The sequence below is a fragment of the Hyalella azteca genome, unplaced genomic scaffold, assembly GCF_000764305.2.
Source record: "Hyalella azteca isolate HAZT.00-mixed unplaced genomic scaffold, Hazt_2.0.2 contig7133, whole genome shotgun sequence".
NCBI classification, from domain to species: Eukaryota; Metazoa; Arthropoda; class Malacostraca; order Amphipoda; family Hyalellidae; genus Hyalella; species Hyalella azteca.
In genome coordinates this window covers 167845-190313 of record NW_025937263.1, presented here as the reverse complement: position 1 = coordinate 190313, position 22469 = coordinate 167845, and the positions used below count along the sequence as shown (strand labels likewise).

At 37.1% G+C, this 22469-nt stretch overlaps 2 protein-coding genes across 2 annotated transcripts in view; one reads left to right on the top strand and one right to left on the bottom strand.

The window, feature by feature from the left end:
- The window catches only part of LOC108679220 (sodium channel protein 60E), a 49322-nt gene extending 36208 nt beyond the window's left edge, over positions 1 to 13114 (top strand). Inside the window, exons 25-28 of the mRNA XM_047881137.1 lie at positions 3057 to 3208; positions 3541 to 3712; positions 7455 to 7477; positions 11366 to 13114. Of these exons, the coding sequence (XP_047737093.1) occupies positions 3057 to 3208; positions 3541 to 3712; positions 7455 to 7477; positions 11366 to 11885 (867 nt within the window). The 3' untranslated portion in view covers positions 11886 to 13114. The remainder of the gene's footprint in view (positions 1 to 3056; positions 3209 to 3540; positions 3713 to 7454; positions 7478 to 11365) is intronic.
- Positions 13115 to 19078: 5964 nt separating this feature from the next.
- LOC108679219 (nipped-B-like protein A) overlaps positions 19079 to 22469 on the bottom strand; it is a 52551-nt gene continuing 49160 nt past the window's right edge. The window contains exons 33-36 of the mRNA XM_018167818.2: positions 21772 to 21952; positions 21381 to 21548; positions 20701 to 20882; positions 19079 to 20203 (exon numbers count right to left, since the gene is read on the bottom strand). Of these exons, the coding sequence (XP_018023307.1) occupies positions 20068 to 20203; positions 20701 to 20882; positions 21381 to 21548; positions 21772 to 21952 (667 nt within the window). The 3' untranslated portion in view covers positions 19079 to 20067. The remainder of the gene's footprint in view (positions 20204 to 20700; positions 20883 to 21380; positions 21549 to 21771; positions 21953 to 22469) is intronic.

Sequence of the window (22469 nt, the reverse complement as noted above, 5' to 3'; positions counted from 1 at the left end):
GTCACCAATGATGCCGCAGTAAACTTAAAGCAACGTTTGTCTGAACTTCACAGGTTTTGAGATCCTAACTCTGAAACAACATATCCCATTGTGTAATAGAATTGTTCTTGTGACTTTTAATTCACATACAGTTTAATACCTATCTTAGGCGATTTCTTTATACTGCTTTAGGCTTCAAATATTCCGTCTAGATTTCGAAGTATTCATTCATTGGTGGCAGCTGTGGCAAACATGATTTTATTAACGCTCGATCGTGTATATTTTGTGCAAGTATCTAGCCTACTCGCTGTAACGACGAGAAAAGTTTTGACAGGCCTTCCACACACACACACACACACACACCTCTTTATAAAGCCTGAACACTTGATACTTTATTCGTTTGAATCATTTTTGAATAAGAATAAATTATATTCTTACGTACAAATGACATAATCAGGGATAAATAAAAACCTATATTTCACGTTCAAAATTTGCATCTTTATCCTTTGGCCATAATGTTCGTTCGACCAATAAGGCAATAACGATCTTTGTGGCTGTTTGTAAAGAGCATCCCAATTGGCTGATAAATAACGTTTTTGGACACGTTGCACTGTACCAATCAAGAGGCTTGTTTCACTGAGCAATACCACCGTGTTCGCGATATCAATGTAATTAATATAATGATACGGTACTTTGTACCTATATCTTGCAATACTCTTCATTTCTCACAATGAGTGATGAGGTTCAGTAAAATATACGTTGAGTTTTTGCATATTCAATATTAGTCGAATCCCTCTTGATGGATTATGTAGACATTAGCGTGTCCAAAGCCATTTCACGTCTTGGGTTTTAAATAATGAAGCACATACCTTATCAATGGTTGACATCGGTGGTAAGGATTGTAATTTGAAAGATGATTTTGTTTGTTGCATTTATGGCTTACTTGTAGCATGGTAGCACAGATATTGTCCACCTGATGCTGTAAGGCGTGTAGTGTATTTCGTAGATATCTGCTAATGGTTATGAATTTTCATCCATGTTGGTAGAACCGTCCCACTCTGTTGCCGATACTCTCGTGTGCTGCGTCAAAACTTGTAACTGTGTTCCTTTTCTCACGTATAATTTCGACATGTGAATTGCGATTACCTGTGTTTTTCATTCTCAACATCTAGATTCTGATGGGGTCTAAAGCAAACATTCATAGCTTGATAGGTCCCAAATTACTTACACGATTATACGATTCACTATCGTAGTCGACTTTCAACTATGTCTTTATGATTTTTACTATTTTCATTAGATATCACCATCTAAAGTTCAGCGTCCTAATTTCAAGAGCAAGAACAAATTATAATTTTAAATATGTTCGAGATTCCTTTCTCTAAAGAAAATTATTTTTTCGTTATTTGTTATCTGCCCTTGACAAACGACGGCAATACACATCTAACTACTCAATTTCAAGTGAAATGTCCAAACAATGTTTCTCGTTCGAGTTGTTTCCTGTGTGTAACGTCTGAAGAATACCCAATTTTATCCTTGTCCCTGTTTTAGATTGTGTTCTGTGCTTTAAACCAGTGTAATTTTTTCAGCTCCAGCAGTATAGGGTTCCCTCTGCAGCCTTCTGTTTAGATTCCGAATTCCAAGCAACCGAACCTTTTTCAGCGTTGAAGTTTTCTTGTTTAGTATAAGTTGATGATCAGCCGTAACGAGTTATTCCTGCCCAGCTCTATTTGCGAAGTGCTCTTAACTCTTATTTACAAGATGTATTCCAATTATTCCCGTCTGATACAATACATATCCCGTCTTTGCAAAATTATTTTAGGCATTATCGTTACTGATTCTCGAATTTTGTAAAAATTGAACACTCGCGCGGTCAATTTTCACAACTCTACATATTGCATGTGCGTCCCTATGTGTCAAATGCCTCTATTTACGCTGAATTTTTATTCCATTTTAAAATTCGAAGGGAAATTTTGTCTGCATTTCTTCCGTTTATTTTCTTCCAGTGCAATCGATCGTTTGAAATATATATTATATGTGCATCAAAGGCGGTTTCACTATAATCTTTTGAGTTCATTTTTCATTCAGTGTTTCTTTGCACTGAGTTGTTTGTAATATATTATCAGTTGTATATATCCACATGGATGTTCTTGAGCACAAAATACGTAACTAGAGCTGGACTATCTGCTCATTATACGTGCTTTCCTCCCTTACTTTAACAGCGTCTGAGATTTCATGGTTTCTTCGACAGTTCACCAGTTGCCTCCAAGTTCTAAGAACGCGTTTGCACAAACCACTTGGAACGTGCGTGTGTTCAGAATTATCATGTAAATGGAATGGCTATTTGTACGTCCGTAAAAGCCTCATAATCAAGTTTTTAAGATAAACAAAGTGCTGGTATTGCTATGGCTTTTCGTGCGTCATTGTTTGTTCAATTAAGCCTGAAGTAATGATAATTCTATGCTGCTGTACGTGTCATTCGTTCCACTGTCGAGTTATCTCAATTTTTGAAGCGTACTCAGTATAAATTCAATAATGCATGAACTCTTGGCAGACTTATGCAAGTTCTTCATTATCGAGTGTTGAACTAAGTATATTTTTTCTTGTCGATTCCGACTCTGTGGTCGTTTGAAACATTTTTCATTGTACGTTTGGATATATAGTCAAGTATCCCCATCACCAGACTTTTTTCTGCATTCTTAAGAGTGCGCTTCAAATGGAACCCGACGAGAGCCAGAGATCAGTAAGACAGTGTTGTCCTCCATTATTGGTATCACTGTCAATTTTAAACCTATTTAATTACAATGTATTCAAACAGATTAATGAAAGGAAATTAGCAATTTAAATATTAATTCATATCTATAAATGTGACGCAGTTTTGTTCTAATATCACACATACGACACAAGCACTATTCACATATACCTGCGTCAATTAGTTCCCTGGCTCTTGTTTTCGTCCAGTTTCGTGTCGTCCCGGTAGCGTAATTTTATAGTTGCACGGCCGCCTGCAGTGTACTCGAAAATTTCTTGTTCACGCGGGCCGGTCGTGCGCACTCTGAACTCATGGGTGAGTTTTATAGTTCCCTCCACAGCTCAAACTCCAGATGGAAGAGAAGTTCAAAAAACAGTTCCCGACGAGGAAAGAGCTCGAAATTGTCAGCTCCACTCGGCGCTGGAAAAAGATGGAGACCGCAGCTCGCGTCATACAAATTGCGTGGAGAGTCTTCAAGCAGTAAGTTCAATTTTGCCATGTTCTGGATGTGTGCAACAATTTTCCTTTCATTTTTTCAAACATTTCTTATCTAATGAGTTTGGTTTCTCGGACGTGATTATTTAATCCAAGCTGGGGACTAGTTTGCAATTTAATCTTTTGAGAATCGACTAATTGCTTCAATTATTTTAATTTCTATCAGCGTATATACTCGCTGAACATAACCATGCGGTAAACGGATAGTTATCTGATTTAATTAGCATTATCTGACCAAATGCCAAGATCTGCACTCGTTTATTCAGCATTTCAACATTTTGCTCTAAAATGATTCTAACTCTAATCTCTGCTCCAAGGCACAAGAGAGAACAAGAAAGACGCAATCTTCTGCTGGAAGAAGCGCAAACGCAGACATCATCTCCTGGTGGTGGTTCCATTCGCTCCGGCTTCCGGAAAGTGTCGAACCTTCTCTCTGTTGTTCCGTTACCGATGGGCGTGCAGAGAAGGCGATCTGTTACCGTACTACAGGTAGGTGGTGCCTTGCGCTTAAACCTTTCCCGCCCCATCTTTTCAAAATTAAAATAAGAATAACAACATAACGCGGTGGACAAATTTCTCCGTATGGACAGGGAAGGGTAATATAAGCACCGAACGCAACTCTGGATGCGATTACTACATACTTTTCCTGATGTTTTCTTCTAGAAATGAAGCTCTTTGCATTAATCACTTTTGAACTAAACTTGATTTATCAAATTTAACTAACATAGTATATCCAGTTTTACTTCGAAAAGAATTTCTTGCGTTAATCCATCCAAATTATTCCGTTCTTCACCGGGAACCACTTCACCTCTGCAAGGAGAAGTAGACCTAATCGAGTAATTCTGCGCAATTCTTTATTTATATGCAGTTCAATCCCTTCTCAGAAAATGCCAGGTTAAGCTACGACAAATAGTTGTCCGAACTCTAAATTCAAATTTTCTCTACAAGTTAGTGACATTTTTTAGCAAGATCTGTTAACTTTTCCGTCGAGCAGCATGTCATTGACGTTTTAAATAATTTAAATATACGTATTCTTTTCCTAAATAACATTTTTCTTGCAGATGTAGATATAAAATTTCAGCAATTTTCCCCGAATAAAGGTGGGTCGTTAACTAATTAATAACATGACCGTGAATCCTATACATTCAGAAACAAAGTTCATTAGCATCACATTAAGCAGGAAAAGAACGTGCAATAATTTACGTCTGTTACATAAATGATCGGTGCACGAACTTTTCTTTCTTGAGAGGCTGGATTTCAACGCACCTGTGTTGTATTAGCAAGATAATTACTGGGTACAAATGTACCACAAAATTAAATTCGCGTCTTTAGGTTACTATTCGCTAATTAACCTTCCGTTATTATCGGTTAATTACTTCATTCTGTTAATGGAATTGAATTTTCAGGAACTGACACAAAAAATATAAACGAACGAAAACCGTAAAACTCTATACGAACGAAAACCGTAATTCCAGAATCAACGAAAGATCGAACACTGTTCTAAATTGCTTCGGAAACTCACTAGCGGTGCATATTAATGAACTTGCTGAAATGATTCCAATATCGGGGTATTCGGCCATGGGCATGCATTCAGCATCACCCTAAAATTTCGGACGATTATTTCAGTTGATTTTTAGTAGGTCTGATCAAAGTACATTGCTCCGAGTCGGTTAAATTTGATGAGCCCAAATATTCAAATGAAATGAAAAATGATGAGGTATAACATAAGGTATAAAATATAAATTTTATGGTATTATTGTTTTATCTCGGAAGCATCAATCATGTATTACAGCTTCATTTAATATACTAGTTTCGTAACGGATATGTCACGTTTTAAAATCATCCTATTTTCCATGTTAGTACTAAATATACTTGAGTGATTCTTGATGCTTGTGATGTTGTGTGTATAATACATAGTAACGATGTTATTATACCTGAGTTAGCGTTGTTATTTGTTAGCTATTGATGTTTAGGATGTGTGTCCCTGTTTTGACTTAGTTCATGTTAACTGTTCTTATGTTTGTAATTTTTCTCCCTTATAGTTTGCTGAGTTTTCTCGATTTTTTATGTTAAACGTTGTAAGGTCTGCACCCACGCTTTATTCCATAGTAATTCCCATGCATGTTTTATAATCACTTGCCTCTGTCTCCAGTATACAGCCAGAGTTTAATTTTTACTTTGAATATTTTCAAGGTAATTTTTTTGGTCTTTCATATCCTTCAAAACGTGGCCAAAATCAACATTAGTTATTTTAAATAACGACCTGGTATATTTAACAGTTCTTGCATAATTTACTGCTGCGAAAGGACAAGGTCGATAATACTTTAAAGACTGACCACAATCTTTACACGAAACATCTTGGGCAGTTGATTGTAGGGCTGCTATATTCCTGACCAAACCGACACTCTGGCCATGTTTTTGAACGGTACCTGCTTCCTTTCTCCAGCTCTTTCAATTCCTGAAGTTTCTTTCTTAAGTTTTAAATTATTTACATAACCCTTTAGTGGTACACTTTTTGCATTAAATTATCCTAGGTTTTTACTAAATGAAAGTCTTTCCTGTTTGGTTTCCAGGTGTTTGTGAGGCAACAGCAAAGCGCTACGCTTTTCCTTTTTCGAGAAAATAGAAAACAAAATATCACTCAATTAGAGTAAAGGCTATGAGATTATAATCACACGTTCCTAGCATTTTTAGTTTTGAAGTTTAGTTTTTTGTTTCCCTTTGTTAGCCAAAAGATGAGATGTAATAAAAATGTAACCAAATTACTTCTCCTGCGTTAGAAGCTCAAACTTCTTGGACCTCTAAGAGGGTTTCAAAATTCTGCTCGGGCTTTTTAGTAAAATTTATCATAATCGTGTTCATCTTTCGTTAACATAAAATAAAAGAGCTCTATACTTTTTTTGCTCTGGCTCACTTACTATATTTATTAATTTTCCAAAAATCGACCATTGAATTGGATCACGAGTGTGAATTTGCTTCAAGCCTATTAAGTAGCTTTGCGCACTACGAAGAAGCAAGAAAAAAGTTTCTAATGAATGCGTTATCTAATACTAAAATGATTGTTTATGACCTAATCATTTTCGTCCATATAAATAAATTCTAACTAATTTCCAGAACGAATTAATCTGTTGACAACTTTTTTTCGGCTCCCAATTGTCACGCCCCACTTGACGCTAAAGCCTGTGGGGCACAAATAAATTTTTGTTTCGCTCGTAAAATAAATCTCTTTTCGTGCTCGCGATTCCTGTTTATCATCTTAAATCAACATCACACCCGCTTCCTCGCACCAGCTGTCTTCGATGTCTCTGAGTCTCTTTCTTCCCGATAGACGCAATATATTACCGATAGCTCATGTTTTTTTTATCCACATATATTCCTATTTTAGCCATATTCCTCCTTAGCTCTTCTTTATTATACAGTATATTTTATAATCGCATTTTGTTTCAATCCCATTTATTCTCTTCAGCATTTAGTTCAGGCACTGCTTAGTTCTGAACCGGAACGCTTACCACCTCTAACCTTTGCGCTTTTGTTGTCTTTATCTTCAAAAAATTTAACATTTCAATACTCGAGGTTCCTGCTCCATTTTTAATTCTCTTCTACTGTTCACTTGTTTTTTTTTTTAGTTTTGTACGTTTGTTCATTTTTAATTACATCTTCATTAATATAATTTTGATATCTGCTTTATTTACTTATATTTGTTTGCTTATTTTATTCTATTGTTTTGTCCCCCCTCCCGAAAAAGCTAATACGAACAATATTGGGCCTATATAGAATTTTATTTACCTAATATTCATCGTACTTCTTAAAAACTATATTTTTCATTCCCTTTGTACCAGAAAATAATTTTTGTCTATTAATTATTTGTAACGGTTTAAAGTCGTTAAATTAACCGTCTTCTAACTTATATTAGGTGACACCGACTCTAACGTAAAGCTTAATTTCGAACGTTCAAGTTCAATTCAACGTATCAAGTTTTTTTCTGACAAATTTAGTTTTTTAAATCTTTAAGTTTTATTTAACGGAGCAATGGGATCGTATGTCCTACGCAAACTCTACGTTTGAGGTTGTCCGTTACGATTAAAATTCTAATATAATTTAACAAATCCAAGTTTGCTGCTTTCCCCTCCCCTGGTCGGAATAGGATTTTATGTTTCCCTGTAACTCCTTTCTTCACACAACCTTCTCTCTTTCTCTCTCTCTCCTCTCTCCGCACCGCCGCCACTCCCAGCTATGCTGGTGTGAGCACGACAGGTATGCCTACTCCTCTATTAGTGGTATGCCTACTCCTCCATTAGTGGTATGCCTACTCCTCCATTAGTGGAATGCCTACTCCTCCATTAGTGGTATGCCCATTCCTCCATTATTGGTATGCCTATTCCTCCATTAGTGGTATGCCTACTCCTCCTTTAGTGGTATGCCTACTCCTCCATTAGTGGCAGGCCTAATCCTCCATTAGTGGCATGCCTTATCCATTAGTAGCACGCTTCCGCTATTAGTGGCACTCTTTCTCCCTCAGTGATATGTTTTTTTCCATTAGCGATATTATTTCTCCATAAGTGGTTCGCCTTCTCCATTAATGGCGCGCCTTCTTAATTTAATTGTGGTTTGCAACTTTGCATTCTCCATTATTTGCACGACTCCTTCATTAGTGCTAGGCTTCACTCTTAGATTTGTAGGCCATTTTCTCTATTAGTGGAAACCATCTCTATAGTTGTATGCCTTCTTCTCAAATGGTATGTCACCTCCTACTTTAGTATAATGCCTTCCTCCTTTATTGGTATGCTTTATATTTTCATTAGCAGTATTCCTTCCTTTTTGTTTGCGCTATGCCTCATCCTGCATTAGGGATCTGCTTTCTAGTGGTAATACACCTTCTTTTCGCATTAGTGGTGTGACATATCTATTCACCAGTGGTATGAATTATCCTCTCACTAGTCTCATGCCCTTAGTGGTGTGACTTATTTTCTCGGTAATGTATTGGCTTCTATCATTAGTTTTTATCATCCCTTAATTTTTAATTAATCATGTTTGTAGTTAATTACATTATTTATGTAATTAATGTATGCTTTTACCTCACATTAGTGGTGTGCCATCACTTAATATAAGTGGTACATCACACTTGCACTTCTCGTTAGTGATACACGCCTTTGCTCCTCTCATTAGTCATGTACTTCTTTGCTCCTCTCATTAGTCATGTACTCCTTTGCTCCTCTCATTAGTCTCACTCCTTTGTTCCTCTCATTAGTCATGCACTCCTTTGCTCCTCTCATTAGTCATGCACTCCTTTGCTCCTCTCATTAGACATTCACTCCTTTGCTCCTCTCATTAGTCGTGCACTCCTTTGCTCTCATATTAATTGCGTGCGCTTCTCCTCCATTAATACTATTGTCTTATTCACCACTCATTTTTTTAGTTTTCCTCTCATTCCCTATTTTCTTTTAATGTAACCGCATTCCATTATCATTCTGCATTAAAAATTTTATTTTACCTTAATTTTTTATAGTTCCTTGAATTTTTTACCACACTTCAATTTAATATCCTTCAGTTCCACTCAGTCTATTCATCAGCCTACACTCCAATTTCAATCATCATGTGCGCTCTCTCGTCGTCTTCGTACATGAAAGACGCTTCATTAGTATTTTCTTTAATAAGTCATCCTATATAATGACGATTACTTCATAATTCAAAATATTTCATTTACTTATTGTCATTGATTTGTGACTTTCATCTCGTTAGCTATCATTGGATTATGGTTCACATCTTAAATTTTTTATGTGATTGAGTTTATTGCTATCGAAAGTCCCCTTCACGAATCATCTCATTTTTTATACAATTCATTCGTCACAATTTGTATGCTTCTCATGATGAATGTTTCTTCACTCATTATCCGAGTGTAGTTGCATTTTCTAGGCGCGTTCCTTCCTCAGTTATTTGATGAAGCTTTTTATGCTCTGGAGCTCATGTTCTTCATATCATACGTTCCAGACGCTGTTTGAGGCCTGGACAAATATTCTTCGCAAATTTTATATTCATGCAAGTAATTAATTTATTCATAAAAAATACGAGTCTTTAATTTATAATATAATCATCTTACTTCGTTGCATCTCTGAATATATTTTTCAAAGCACACTTGCTAGATCTGAATATATTGTTTTATAAGCCGCTGTGGCTGAGTATCTTGTTTTATTAATCGGACCTGATGAATCTATTGTTTTATTGGTCGCATTAACTGAAAATATTGCTTCATAAGTCACACAGACTTAATATATTGTTTTCTAAGAAGCACCGGCAGTATATTTGTTCTCCAGATCATACATGGTGTAAATAATGTAGTTACCCTCGCACTGGCAGTGCGCATTGTTCATCATTTTGTACATGCAATCTTATATTGTTTTGTCTTCGTATTGCGTGCACCGTAACATTTCTCAGCAACGAATAAATTAATTTTATCTCAAAAATTCCATTGAAGCATTAGCAACGAATACAATTTATTAAATTTCATATTCGCATCGAAGTGAAGCTTATTCATGTATTTGCATTTTTTCCTTCTGATTCGCACATTAAGTTAATTGTGTCGCATTTGTGTACATACGTTTGCATGCAGAATTTTGTGCATCTTTGCCATTCATGCCCCGTACTTTCGTGCTAAATTATATATATATATATATATATATATATATATATATATATATATATATATATATATATATATATATATATATATATATATATATATATATGACTTGCGTAACATCCCGTACTTGAGAGAGTGGTTCCTGAAATTATATCTGTTCTTCTAATTGTTTAAGGGATCAATGGAGTGTCTCAAACCAAATTTGCTTCGTGAAATTGCAAATAAAAGCTATAAAACGACTATATGAAGCGAGAACTTATAGAAATGAAAAAAATGCATAATGTTGAGTACCGAATCGGTTTTTAAACTAGTACCATTTGCTTGAAAATTTCCATAGATGTGCAGAATGCTTAGCAAATTCTTGAATAAAAAGAACACCACACAATGTTCACTGAAAAATCATCATAGTTATAATTAGAATATCTTTCATTATTAGTGTTATTGCTATTCATCTTGTGTAGTAAATGATAACGTGTTTCGTGACGTAACATACGTGTGGCAACTGCTCGTGCTCGTGTGTGGCCACTGTACCTGTATAGGCTGTGCAGGGAATCGACTAAAGTTGACGTTTCGTTTTCGTGAGATAATCTACGGAATTATGAATATGTTCCGCTATAGTCTAGCATCTATACTAGTCCAGATACTTTGAAGTGAAAATATGAGAAATTTGTTTGTCTGAGTAGCTACTGTGCGAATAGGATAACAGATTCTGTCGATAAGAAGCCCGCTGAAAGTTAAAAGATGTCAAGTACATTTTGTCACAAGTTTGGTACTTTCCATTTCATTTACTGTCTAGTCGTATTATGCTTATGCGTGCATTCTCTTAAACTGATAAACGCGTAATATTTGTCTGAAATTAAATCGTCTGAGATATTTCAGGCAATGAAACCTCGATCCTTTCGATAATCTCAAGTTCGTTGATAGATTCTGAGGGGAATATTTGGCATTTATTTAACAAACGATTTTTGAACGTCAGGTAAGGGATATTGTATCAGGAATTTCTCTTCGATGGAAAATCATCTGAAGGCATTTATACGAGTATCTTTAAAAAAAATACTAATTAAAAGTTTCTATTGGCTTCTTTGAGTTTTTCGCTTGTGCAGCCCATCAGCTTGAAAGCTAATCAAGTTTTAACATTACAGGGACCTTAAATTTTGCTTATGGAGTGACGTAAATTTTCTGTAATTTATAGATGCTTGTTTTAGTAAAACTATATGACAAGCGCTGGATATTTTGTCGAGTTTGAGGTGAACAACGCTGTCAAAAAACATAGCATCGTTTTTCTAAGCTCTACTTTCGACGGTACTCATTCTGTGGCTTGCTTTTGCTGACTGCAAAAAGTGCATCGTGAAATATATACAGCATTGAATACTATAAATGATCTACTAGTTTCACTAGATTACCACATTTGAGTTATTGTTTGAAAATCTGCACCATGCTATGTAGTTTATTTGAAAAAATAATTTAGGGAAGGATGAAAGCAATAACCACTTATGAATGTCCAGGTTGACAAGCATGGCGGCGAGAGCGGGTCCAGGCGGAGCTCCCGATCTTCGGTTAAGGAGAAAACTCCCTCCCCTCGAGGCTCCCCCAGGGGATCCTTCAAGGGATCCTTCCTCTTCCTCCCTCTATCCCGACGAGCATCCAGATGCTCGGGACCGCCATCGGCATCTGCCAGTCCCGCCACCACGCCCGTGGTGTCCGTTCAAGTCCACCATGATAAAGACCATGACCGCCATCACATCCCCGATCCTGCTGGACATCACAGCAGAAACCCACCAAGCCATGGTGGATCACATGATACAAGAGACGATGAAAGAGGATCCAGCGGTACGTCCCAAAGCGTCCAGCTGCAGCACTGTGGCTCGTGCCCGGCCCAGACCCAGGGCCAGAGTTCAAGTCCCAGAGTCTCAACGGGCAAAAAACTTCCCGCTATCGGAGCTACAAAATCACCGCATCGACAGCATCAGCAACCGGGCGGTAGCTGACCACAACCTCTTTGCCATCACTCATGTTTTTGATTGATACAAATTTTATCTAAGCATATTTAATATTTAACTAATAAACAACTGACAATGATACTTCATTGTATAACTGTTTAGTTGTATGGGCCTTCTTAGTATTTAAAAACGTTGTTGAAGGGATATCTAGCATGATCGTTTCGGAGGGAAACCGCTGATCACTCTTTAAATGGAAACTTAGCGAATGTGATAGATCGAGTCTGAGTAATAAATAGAATGCCTTTCCGTAATGTTCAATATACCGGTAGACATTCTCATTTTATCTTGTTTACCTAATGTTAAAGTTATAGTCTGTAGACTGCAAAATGATCTTGTCATTTTTACGAAGCTCCTATGGTTAAGAACGACAACTTGTGGAGTCAGTTGCCGCCTTTGAAATTGCGCTACGTGTACCAAGTCCTAAATGGTTTATTATAAGTTTTTGTGCCCCTTTTTTACATCCAGCTCACTTCTCAGGCTGCGCTAAAGAACGATACTTTAGCCGCATCTGACATAAATTTTCGACTTATCAAAATTTTTATAGACCCTGTGTACAAAACTTCTTAATTTGAATGTCGTATCGCTACATCACAATTAGATGTGCATTCCACTTAAAGCTCTATCGCCACTAAATTAAATAACTTCTTCCCTAAGCATTTTTAATTGGAAAGCCCAGAGCGCAAAGCGGCAATTGAATTGATGTTCGAAATCAAGAACAAGATCTAACGTTCGGAAGTGATTGTTAGGACCCTCATTGTGTGGGTAACGTTACTACATCTCAGCAACGATATATTAGGCTTAAGCTACAATTTTCATGCTCATCACCTCGAGAAAATCAAATTTGAATCTCTATCCACTATTGGAAAGATAAGCCCCTTTCTTTATATGTCTCTTTGTGCATCATTTTAATCAAATTGTTCCTGAAACTAGACTTGTTGAATGAATAATCGCAATTCTTAGAGAATTCAGAGGAGCCGATTACGGAAGACAACTCTATTCCAATTTATCCTGGGATTTTCATCTTGACCCCTTGAACATTCTTTGACAATTCTCTATTGAATTTCTGCTGGAGAAATACCAGTTTCGGAATTTGTTTTGACAACCGGTCTTACAATTTCTTAGAAGTCAGGAGAATATTCATTTACTTCTTTTATCCAGCTTCAATAAGAATATTTATTTGGCACCAAATTCCTTAAGAACCGCCTGCGCATGTGTCGTTCCTATTTTTTATGTGTAACTATTTTTAATACGATAGATTTTATTTCACAATATTTTTTTTATCATTCGTATAGTCCATATTTTTCTTTTTGTATATTAAATCCCGTCGTTAATTGTTGTAAATAGAGAAAAGGAATTAGTTTCAATTGCGTCCACTTTAAAATACTTTTAATCTATTGACTGCTTTTCTCGATATTTCTTTTTACATTAGAAAATTGGCGACTAATTCCACCTAGAGTGGGAACATTTTTTCCTTTATTCTTATAACTTTGACCATGTTTGTCTTAAGTGGGATTTTGATGGTTGATATTCCCAAAGATGTAAATTTGAAGACTTTGACTACAATCTTGAATCTTCCCGTAGCTTTTCCCGTTTGTCGTAGAAAAATATGAACTTAAGGTATTTTTGACCATGCTCGTAACTTGCGAGTTTTATGGAAGTGTACTCATTGTGTGATGTGCAATCCCATGGCGTTGAGGCCGTAATCGTCAAAAACAACATTTATTCTCGTCAATTGTGAATTATTATCGCTTGGAATTAACATCTAAGAATTGCGTGTGAATTAGAATCGAGCGATGTTTTGAATTTGTAACTGAAGCCACTTCAGTGATTATTCCTATACAACTTGACCAATGTTTCGACCGAACATGAACAACATTGGCTTTGACTATCCAATTTTATCACTTATTTTAACTCTATAAGTATCAGATGGGGATGTGAAGCCTACATCATATTTATGTCATTCAATAACACTATGTTTAGAGCTGGTATATTAATTAGCTACTGCATTCTAGTGTTCGAAAAAATTAGCTCATTTTTTTCTCTTCCTACAAACAAAATTATTTCTAAAAATTTAATTGATTATTCATTCAATGACTTCACACTTTTTTACCGTGTTCGTTTGCTAACGGTTTCAAGTCAGCAGCCCCTCAGGATGTCTTCTGACGCGTATCTGTACTCGTCAGAAGTCCTATGGGATGTCGCGCTCCCATAGGGGGATTGCTCCTGAGCGCCCCACCGCTGAGGTCGCTGTGTCTGACTGCGCGCTTCAGTTGTGGAATTAAGTTATTATTATGTAGGCAGGATTCCTTACATTTCCCTTCTTTGTCTTGTGCGGGAGACCGACGTCCCGTGTAAGCGACCTCTTGTTCGTGTGTCTTGGTTTCTATTGCTTTTCACCTGTCCCTCCTTGTCACTTCGTCTCTTTGAGATGCTAACGCTGCTTCTTTCGAGCCAGCTTCAGTGAACTGGACATCTGAGACCTTCCGCCCATTGTGGGCGATGATTAATTTGAGATTTTGAATAATTGAGGCCTTCCGCCTTGCTGGCAACTTTATCTTTTGACCTCCGGTGCGAAATAGCTTGATAGCAGAAGCGCTACTACTATCAAGTCAGCTTTCGCTTTTCTGTAAATTCAATTTCTTGACACTCGGCAATTTATCCTGACTGCAGAAGTTTTAATTTCTTCTTTTAGGTTGTATTTCTCTGGCGTGAAATTCGTTCCCATGGACCTGAAAAGGCTAAAATTTGACGCGAATCTGACTGCAAAAATCAAGCCGTCTCGATGTGAGTGAAACTTTTATGGCATTAACGCTCACTATTGAAACTATACTTCTGTTATTACCGTTTGCATTACTCTCGTTGGTTGGTATGTCGGAATGAAGATTACTCTCACCTGACTTGAATTACCTCACTCCGCGTACTTAAGTTCAAAGTTCTTTTTTCTCATAAGAGCTTGTTAAGAAACTTTTTTCTCGTGCAAATCTTGTTTATTGAAGTTGTACATTGCTAGTGTTATATAGCGTTATTTAATGCGTTAAGGGTTGCGCTTCTATCTAAGTTAAGACATTTAAGAACATTTTTAATACTCTGTAAACTTTACTAGCGATAAATTATCTTGCTGTGTGTTGTTGAAGGAAGTTATTATCTGAATATTGGAAGAATCGTCATTCATTTCTGACTCGGAACTTGCCCTGATAGCTCTTAACTATGGAACAACGCAGATATATATTCTCTCTGAATGTCTTCGATTTCATTCAGTATATTGATAAATTTGTTCAGAATTATATATTTATCTAGATGAAATTAGAATGGCATATCAGTTTTTTCCAATTGTTATAGAGAATACTCGATTCTCATCGAACTATACATATATACAAATATCACCTAAATAAAATATCCGTAATATCGGCAGTTAAACATAAATCTTTTATTGCAATGAGCTTGTCAACGCAACTGAATTGTCCTGCGCACCATTTTGAAATAATGTTTTGTTGTCTAACAGTTCGAACATTGAATATTTTGTTCCAGAAAGTATTTGCTGCCAGATGTCCAATTTTAGATAATGAATATATAATTATCTCTCTTTGCCCTTTCGTCCACTGCCAGGTGAATGCTACACTAAACAGGGGCAGCTGATCGCAGACGATTTTTCCATCCGAAACATAGAGTTGTTTCAATATATTTTTCATTCTCACTTTGAAAATTTACTTTTAAACTGTCTTTTCTCGAAATAAAACCTTTTTTGCTGTAAAAACAATGTTTTAAGTAATTTATTCAGTGAAATTTATGGTTCCTCTATAGGGAAGCCAACTAGCGCGGTTTGACGTACAGAAAGAATTTCATTGTCCGAGCTCTGTCCGTCCTCTTCTCTTATGAATCGTAACGCGTCATTTGCCGCTGTCTTGGATCATATCGAGTAAGATTGGGGCCATATCCAGAGTTTATCTTTCTCTAACAAATTATATTTTAAAAATGAGGAAACTAGGTTCTCCTTATTAAAATGCATCCCGCGCGTCCATGAAGCAGTTATGTTGGCCATGATTCATATTTAATTAGAATTGCGCGAATTGAAAATTGACCATGTATTTCTTGCTGGGTGTCTCCACTGTTGGTAATGTTACTCTTGATTTTATATTTAATTAGTGTTGGGTTTATTGAATCCTGAACACGACGTTTTATTTCAAATTTGTTCATTTCCGCCTTGTACCATGCGCTTATGAAAATTTTGATTAAGAGGCTCGTATGTTTATAGCAAACATAGATGCTCGAGACCTTTTCAAGTCATAGAACGTTCACTGCTACCTGTAAACTTCTTTTTTTTTCAGTGCAGCAGTATTGTCAATTTTATTCTCCCACACTGTAACTTTCCATCAGTATCTTAATAACTTTCCAATTCTGATATGATCATACCCATGGCTGAACTAGTATAAGCTTGACCCATCAGAAGCTCATTTTTGCGTATGTAGTGTGTTGTTCGCCCGTCACTGATCTCAGTGACGTCACGGGCATTATTGCCCAATCACCGAGATTCAATCAAACCAATCAACCAATCCCTCATGGGAATGACGGGTTTGTTTACGTTTCTCGATCTACGTGGCGTAACAAGAAAGATGAACTGAAAGACGGAACTTCTCGTGGGTCAACCTTATACAGTTCCACCATGATCCTACCCGTCCGCTGAATTTTTACTGCGGACTGCAAGCATATTTTCCAAGTATCATTAATTTCCGATTAAGGTCTTTAGCCAGGAGCATTTTCTTCAGGTATGATGTTAGAAATTATACATTTTTTGCGACCATTTTCCTGAACATTTTTATTCGCTTTATAAATTACCTTTGAATAATTGTTATGACAAGATATTAGCCCTTCGCTTCTTATACTTTACTGTCACCCGGTTACACTTATAATGAATAACCCATTTCCTCTAGAGCAATTTCTTGAAGAAAACCTTTGTCCCGGCATTTATGATGGGAGGATGCATTGGAATATTCTACACTATAAGATCACTAAGTTGTAATGCATGCAGTTCCTGAAGAGCAGCGTTGTTCAGTGTCGATGCAATAGTTTGGTCGTTGTTGACTACGGGAAAATCTGCACGAGTATCCCTCACAGGCCAAGTTATAAGGGTTTGGACAATATTCCTAGACGTGCTGAAATTAGAATTTCAGAATATATTTTATTTGATTACTAAATAGTGATTTATATCTTTGCAGCGCATGAAAACGCTGAACTATTTCTTTTGTGGATTCCTTCCTCGTACGTTTTGACGATTTCCGAGGACCTGCATGCAGCCCACGAACTATACCCCATAGGAAGGCAATATTCTCTCGCATCGAATACTTAACTAAATACTTAACTAATGTGAGACGTGACGTATTCTCTAATTAAGGCAACCCTAATGCCACTTACCAAGTATGGAGTGTCACCTCTGCCTCTTTGCTTGGCTATTGGAGTCAAGCTTTCATTTTCGACAGCTCTCATTGTTCTGTATTATAAAGTGAACCAAGATTTTTTGGAACAATCATGTTTCTGTGATAATAAAAAGAATAAAGCAGTAATGCTTTCATTTTCTATGTCTGTTTGAGAATCTTAAAGTGAAACTTCAAGGTTTGTTATCTACGAGTCATGGCGAGCAAAGCCACTGCAACCTAACGGAGTGAGCTTGGCGAACAATTGTCCAGTGGAAGATAATTACGGAGCAGCCGACACGCCGCGACGTACTTTAATAATCGCCCATGTAAAAAAGCCGGGTGATATACCCAGACAATTCCAGTATCGACCATTTTCTTCAACAGAACTCAACTAATATCAAATTTGGTAGCAATATTACCTTCACGGAGTGAAATTTACAGTGATGAATTTCGCGGATTTTAATACCATAAGAAGGCTGACGAAAATCATGGTGATGAACTTTATAATTTATTGGCCTTTTATACAGCGAGTGAGGAAGGGGCAGCTCAGAAGCTATGACTCTCAACTGACGTTTCCACTTACTTTTGACAGTTTGCAACGCTCATTTGTTACGCACTATACTTACTATTAAAGCTACCATTTTCAAACTATACTTTTCATTTTTTATACAATGTTATAAAAGTTGAACCATTTCCTGCTTCACTATCAGATACAATAGTCCACCATTAGTCTCGAACACATCCGCCACACACAAGTCGAGTCACGCTACACTATTCTTGCATTATTACCATAGAAAAGTAATCGCAATATATACAGAGAAAATTCAGTGTACCAAAATAGATCGCCGACGAGCTATGACTACAATATTACGAGGACAGTATACGTCATAAATTTACCTTCAGTATGACACACGAACAATGACCCAGGCATGAATATATACAGGACAGTTGTAGGCTCATTTAACATGACTGACTTCGTACTCAGAGCAGACCACGTAAAATCAAACAATCCTGCTCAAGCACTGCAGTAAGAAGATATTTATCGGACCGTCGGTATGTTCTAAGAGAACTCTGGTCCCTAATGCAAGAACGAGACAGTCGTCGATTTAAAGCTAATGATGGGCCAAGAGAAATGAGAATACACATAAGAATTTCATGACACGATAATCTATGCTTACAAGTTATCAGAAATGCACGTGATAATACATGGAACTCTTTCGTCGTCAGGAGTAACCTGACGTTTTACAAAACGCATATGGAGGTAACGCAAGCAGCAAATCATAATGCCTTCATTCAGTTGACACTAATGAGTTTTTTTAACTCTTTATTTCAACTAGAAGACACTGAAGAACATCTCTAAACTGAAGCCTCGAACTATTCTACCAGCATGCACTTTTTAATAAAAACGTTTCTTTTTTTTTTTGAGAGATAACAAAAATGGAAGTCCCAGGAATTATTATTACTTTAAAAAATTCCAAGACCGAGATATTTTTTGGCAAAGAAAATTTTGTACAGAGGTTGCGCGGGAATTAAATTAAATTGTTACAAAATAAAACCATGGGAGTAAAATGGACAATCAATACGAGTTAAAAATAAGTGCTAGAATTTAAACCACCGCAAATACTACCAATCTTGGATAATGAACAAATCGAGGATTGTTTTCTCAGTTTCCCGAGGTAATAACAAAAGGTCCTAGTTTCCAAATTGTTCGAACAGATAATGAAAAAATTTCCAAAAGGAAGAATATTGGAGTGCATAAGCCTACATTATTAAAATAGAATAAATCAGGTTAATGAGCATAAATAAATATTACATTTAAATCAGAAACCTCGAAACCACTGAAAAGAAACAATTTTGACGCCAATGCTACGTATTAAAATAACGAGGTGAATGTCATTTCATTATATAAAAACAATAAATTACAAGTCTGCATGAAATTACTGTTCATCCCACACCCACAATAACTCATTTCGGAGCACAAGCAAATAAAGAACATTTGTAAATATCTTATGAACTTCGTAGATTGGAGAAAAGAGAATAGAACATTTCCAAATTTTCGTACACACTAAATTATACAGTTTAATAAACTTGATAATAAGATTCGCACACTAAAATTTATAGCTTTCTGTTCAATAATCGAAGTTTAAAAATAACGAAGAGCCTCCGAATGCATTTCGACTCAGTAGTGGTGATGTTTTACATTAGAATCACACTAAGTTTATAATAAATAATCACTTATTCTTTGTTAATGCCTATTATAATTTAATGAACCAGGTAACTATGATACAAGACAGCAAAGGAAAAGAGATGCGTGTAACGAATGGTGAACTGAGAATCCTCGTAAGCGTCGTTGCCCAGATAGCTCATGTACGCAAAATAACTTCTCTTTCAGAGACGAAAATAATTGTAATAACACAATGACAGCCTAAGCGTCTGCTGCAACGCAAGTTGGCATTGGACCATTAATTATTTGTCTCATAGATCAGAACGCGCATTTGCAGTCAAGGTCACAAAAATAAATTTCAAACTAACAAAAATGGTACCAACGTCACACTCATCAATACCTCATGACCTCAGCATAAAAACATTCGCATCATCGATTCAACTATAGAAACAATTTCTGGATCGGAATCAAGTCATTTATACCTAGAAATATCAGTGTCCTTTATTTTCTGAAACATACAGAGACTATAGATTTAACAACACTATAAACAACAGGAATAATACTAACATGATGAAGAGATGCGAGCAATACTACAGATGAAAAAAAGTTATGTAGAAATGTGATTGCTGTGCTCACGCCCAATCTGCGTCGCTATCGCTATCTCCATCATCTTCGTCCGAATCCATAAACTTTCTGCGTTTCTTCTTCTTCTTGTGCTTCTTATGTGAACTGGAACTGCTTCGATGGTGCGACCGGTGAGAACGAGAACTGTAAAATACAAATGATAGCTCGGGAAAATGTTCTAACACAAGAAAAAAATTAATTAGAAGTAACAAGCCCACAAGAAAAACCATGATAATAAATAAACCTACAACGCTGCACAAGAAACACAACTTTAGACAAGGCCTGTAATAAGAAGCATAGAGACAACGGTCGCCCACGCGAGTGAGGCACACAGACATGTATAGGCGTGTGCACAGAACAACTCATCGGCACCACTCACATACAAATGGTTCATGTATTTAATCGTTTCAACACGACATTATTTGATTGCAAAAAATGTAAAAATTGTGCTCATAATAAGGATACGTATGAAAAAATTTGTTGTCAATATAAAACTTGACGAATATAAAAAATTGACTACAAAACACACAACCCAAAAATTAGAATGGAAAAATCTTATCGGAGAAAACAACGATAACAAGTAAGCGTAAAAGAAAGTGTTTGCACTAAGGCACACGTCGGAAAATACCATGCGTACGTACCTCTTGTGATGAGGCGTCGTGAGTTGCGACGTTTTAATAGTTAGAGGCTTGATGGGAGTGCGGTTGTTAGGAGCAGATGGGGGCGGTGGCAGGGAAGGATCCAACATAATTGAAGCGTTCTGTCCCGTCACATCTGCGTAGCCTTGCGCGATCATCTCTCGACTCTTGTCGGCAGGCTGCATCTAGAGATGAAAAGCATTTTTTCCATACACGTTCTAGATGAATATCTGGTTTACAATGTACACAAGACATCAAATCAAAAACCTTCATTAGGAGCATTGCTGTCAACATCGATTAATATGTTAATTCGTACTAAATGAAGAAGCCGCCGAACACAAATGCTGAAGATTAAATTAGTAAAATGGGGATGATTTCGAAACTATCATGATTTAAATAATGCGTTAACTGCCTTTGTTGGAATTTGCCGTACCTGCCAGCCGTCGTGGCTGCCGTACCTGCCAGCCGTCATGGCTGCCGTACCTGCCAGCCGTCGTGGCTGCCGTACCTGCCAGCCGTCATGGCTGCCGTACCTGCCAGCCGTCATGCCTGCCGGACCTGCCAGCCTTCATGGCTGCCGTACCTGCCAGCCGTCGTGGCTGCCGTACCTGCCAGCCGTCATGCCTGCCGTACCTGCCAGCCGTCATGGCTGCCGTACCTGCCAGCCGTCATGGCTGCCGTACCTGCCAGCCGTCGTGGGTGCCCGGCAACAGGATGACCGTGTCGCGGGCTTCTTGCTGTTGACTAGCGCGGGTCGCCAGGCGGTTGACGGTGCCGTCAGGATTCAGAATTTCGTCGCCATCCTCGTCTTCCTCGTCCTCAGGATCGATCTTCAGCATCAGCGCCTTGAACTGAAAAGTAATGTCTAAATATTACTCTGGCAATAGACATTAGCAATTGTAAAGAACGTGTAAATATTACTTTTTAAATAGACGTTCTCAATCATCCGGGGTTATTAATTAAAGCTGGATGAAAGAATATGAATGAATCGACTAAAGGAGTGCTATTCGGTTATTATGCCTGGAATATTGAATAAAATAAATGCATCATGAATGAATACACATGACATCTTACGTCCAGATATTCCTCGATGACAGCAAGCTTGGCCTGGTCGTTCATCTCTCTAGGCTCGTACTTAACGTCTTCTTTCATGCGCAGTAATGTTTGCTTAGGATTAAACTTGGCCGTGCTTTTCTTGCTGCATCCCTTTTCATACTGCTTTGTCGAATCCGACGGTGAGTACTGACTAATTTTTCTGCAAAAACCAGCAAGAAAATCTTTAACTTGTAGAATACATTTAAATGACCCCTAGCATTTGCCAGAGCACTGGCAAAAATTGAAGGTGAAGTGACAATCGTGTTTCACAATGCACAAATGAAGTCAAATTTTAGTGACTCGCTTCACTTATAACGATTGAGAATAATACTAACGGAGAAGAGAAAAAAAAGTCACCATTCCCGCAGGTATTATAATGAAATGGTATTTTTCAATAAATCCATCATTAAGTTTGTGTCGAGACTTATCAGAATCCAAGGTGACAATTAGCTATTCCTAATTTGTTTCAAAACAATATTAAGCAGAAGCTTAACAACCAACTGGATAACAAATAGAGAAGGATTAAATACAGGATAAAATTGTTTGAAGTCTGAAATATCAGACAATGTAACTAAGTTACAATAACTGCTGTAATGAATGCCCATACTGTGCGCTTAAAGAAGGAAAGCTAATATATCATCTTGGCTCCAGGATAGAGTTCAAGGAACTGAGCGGGA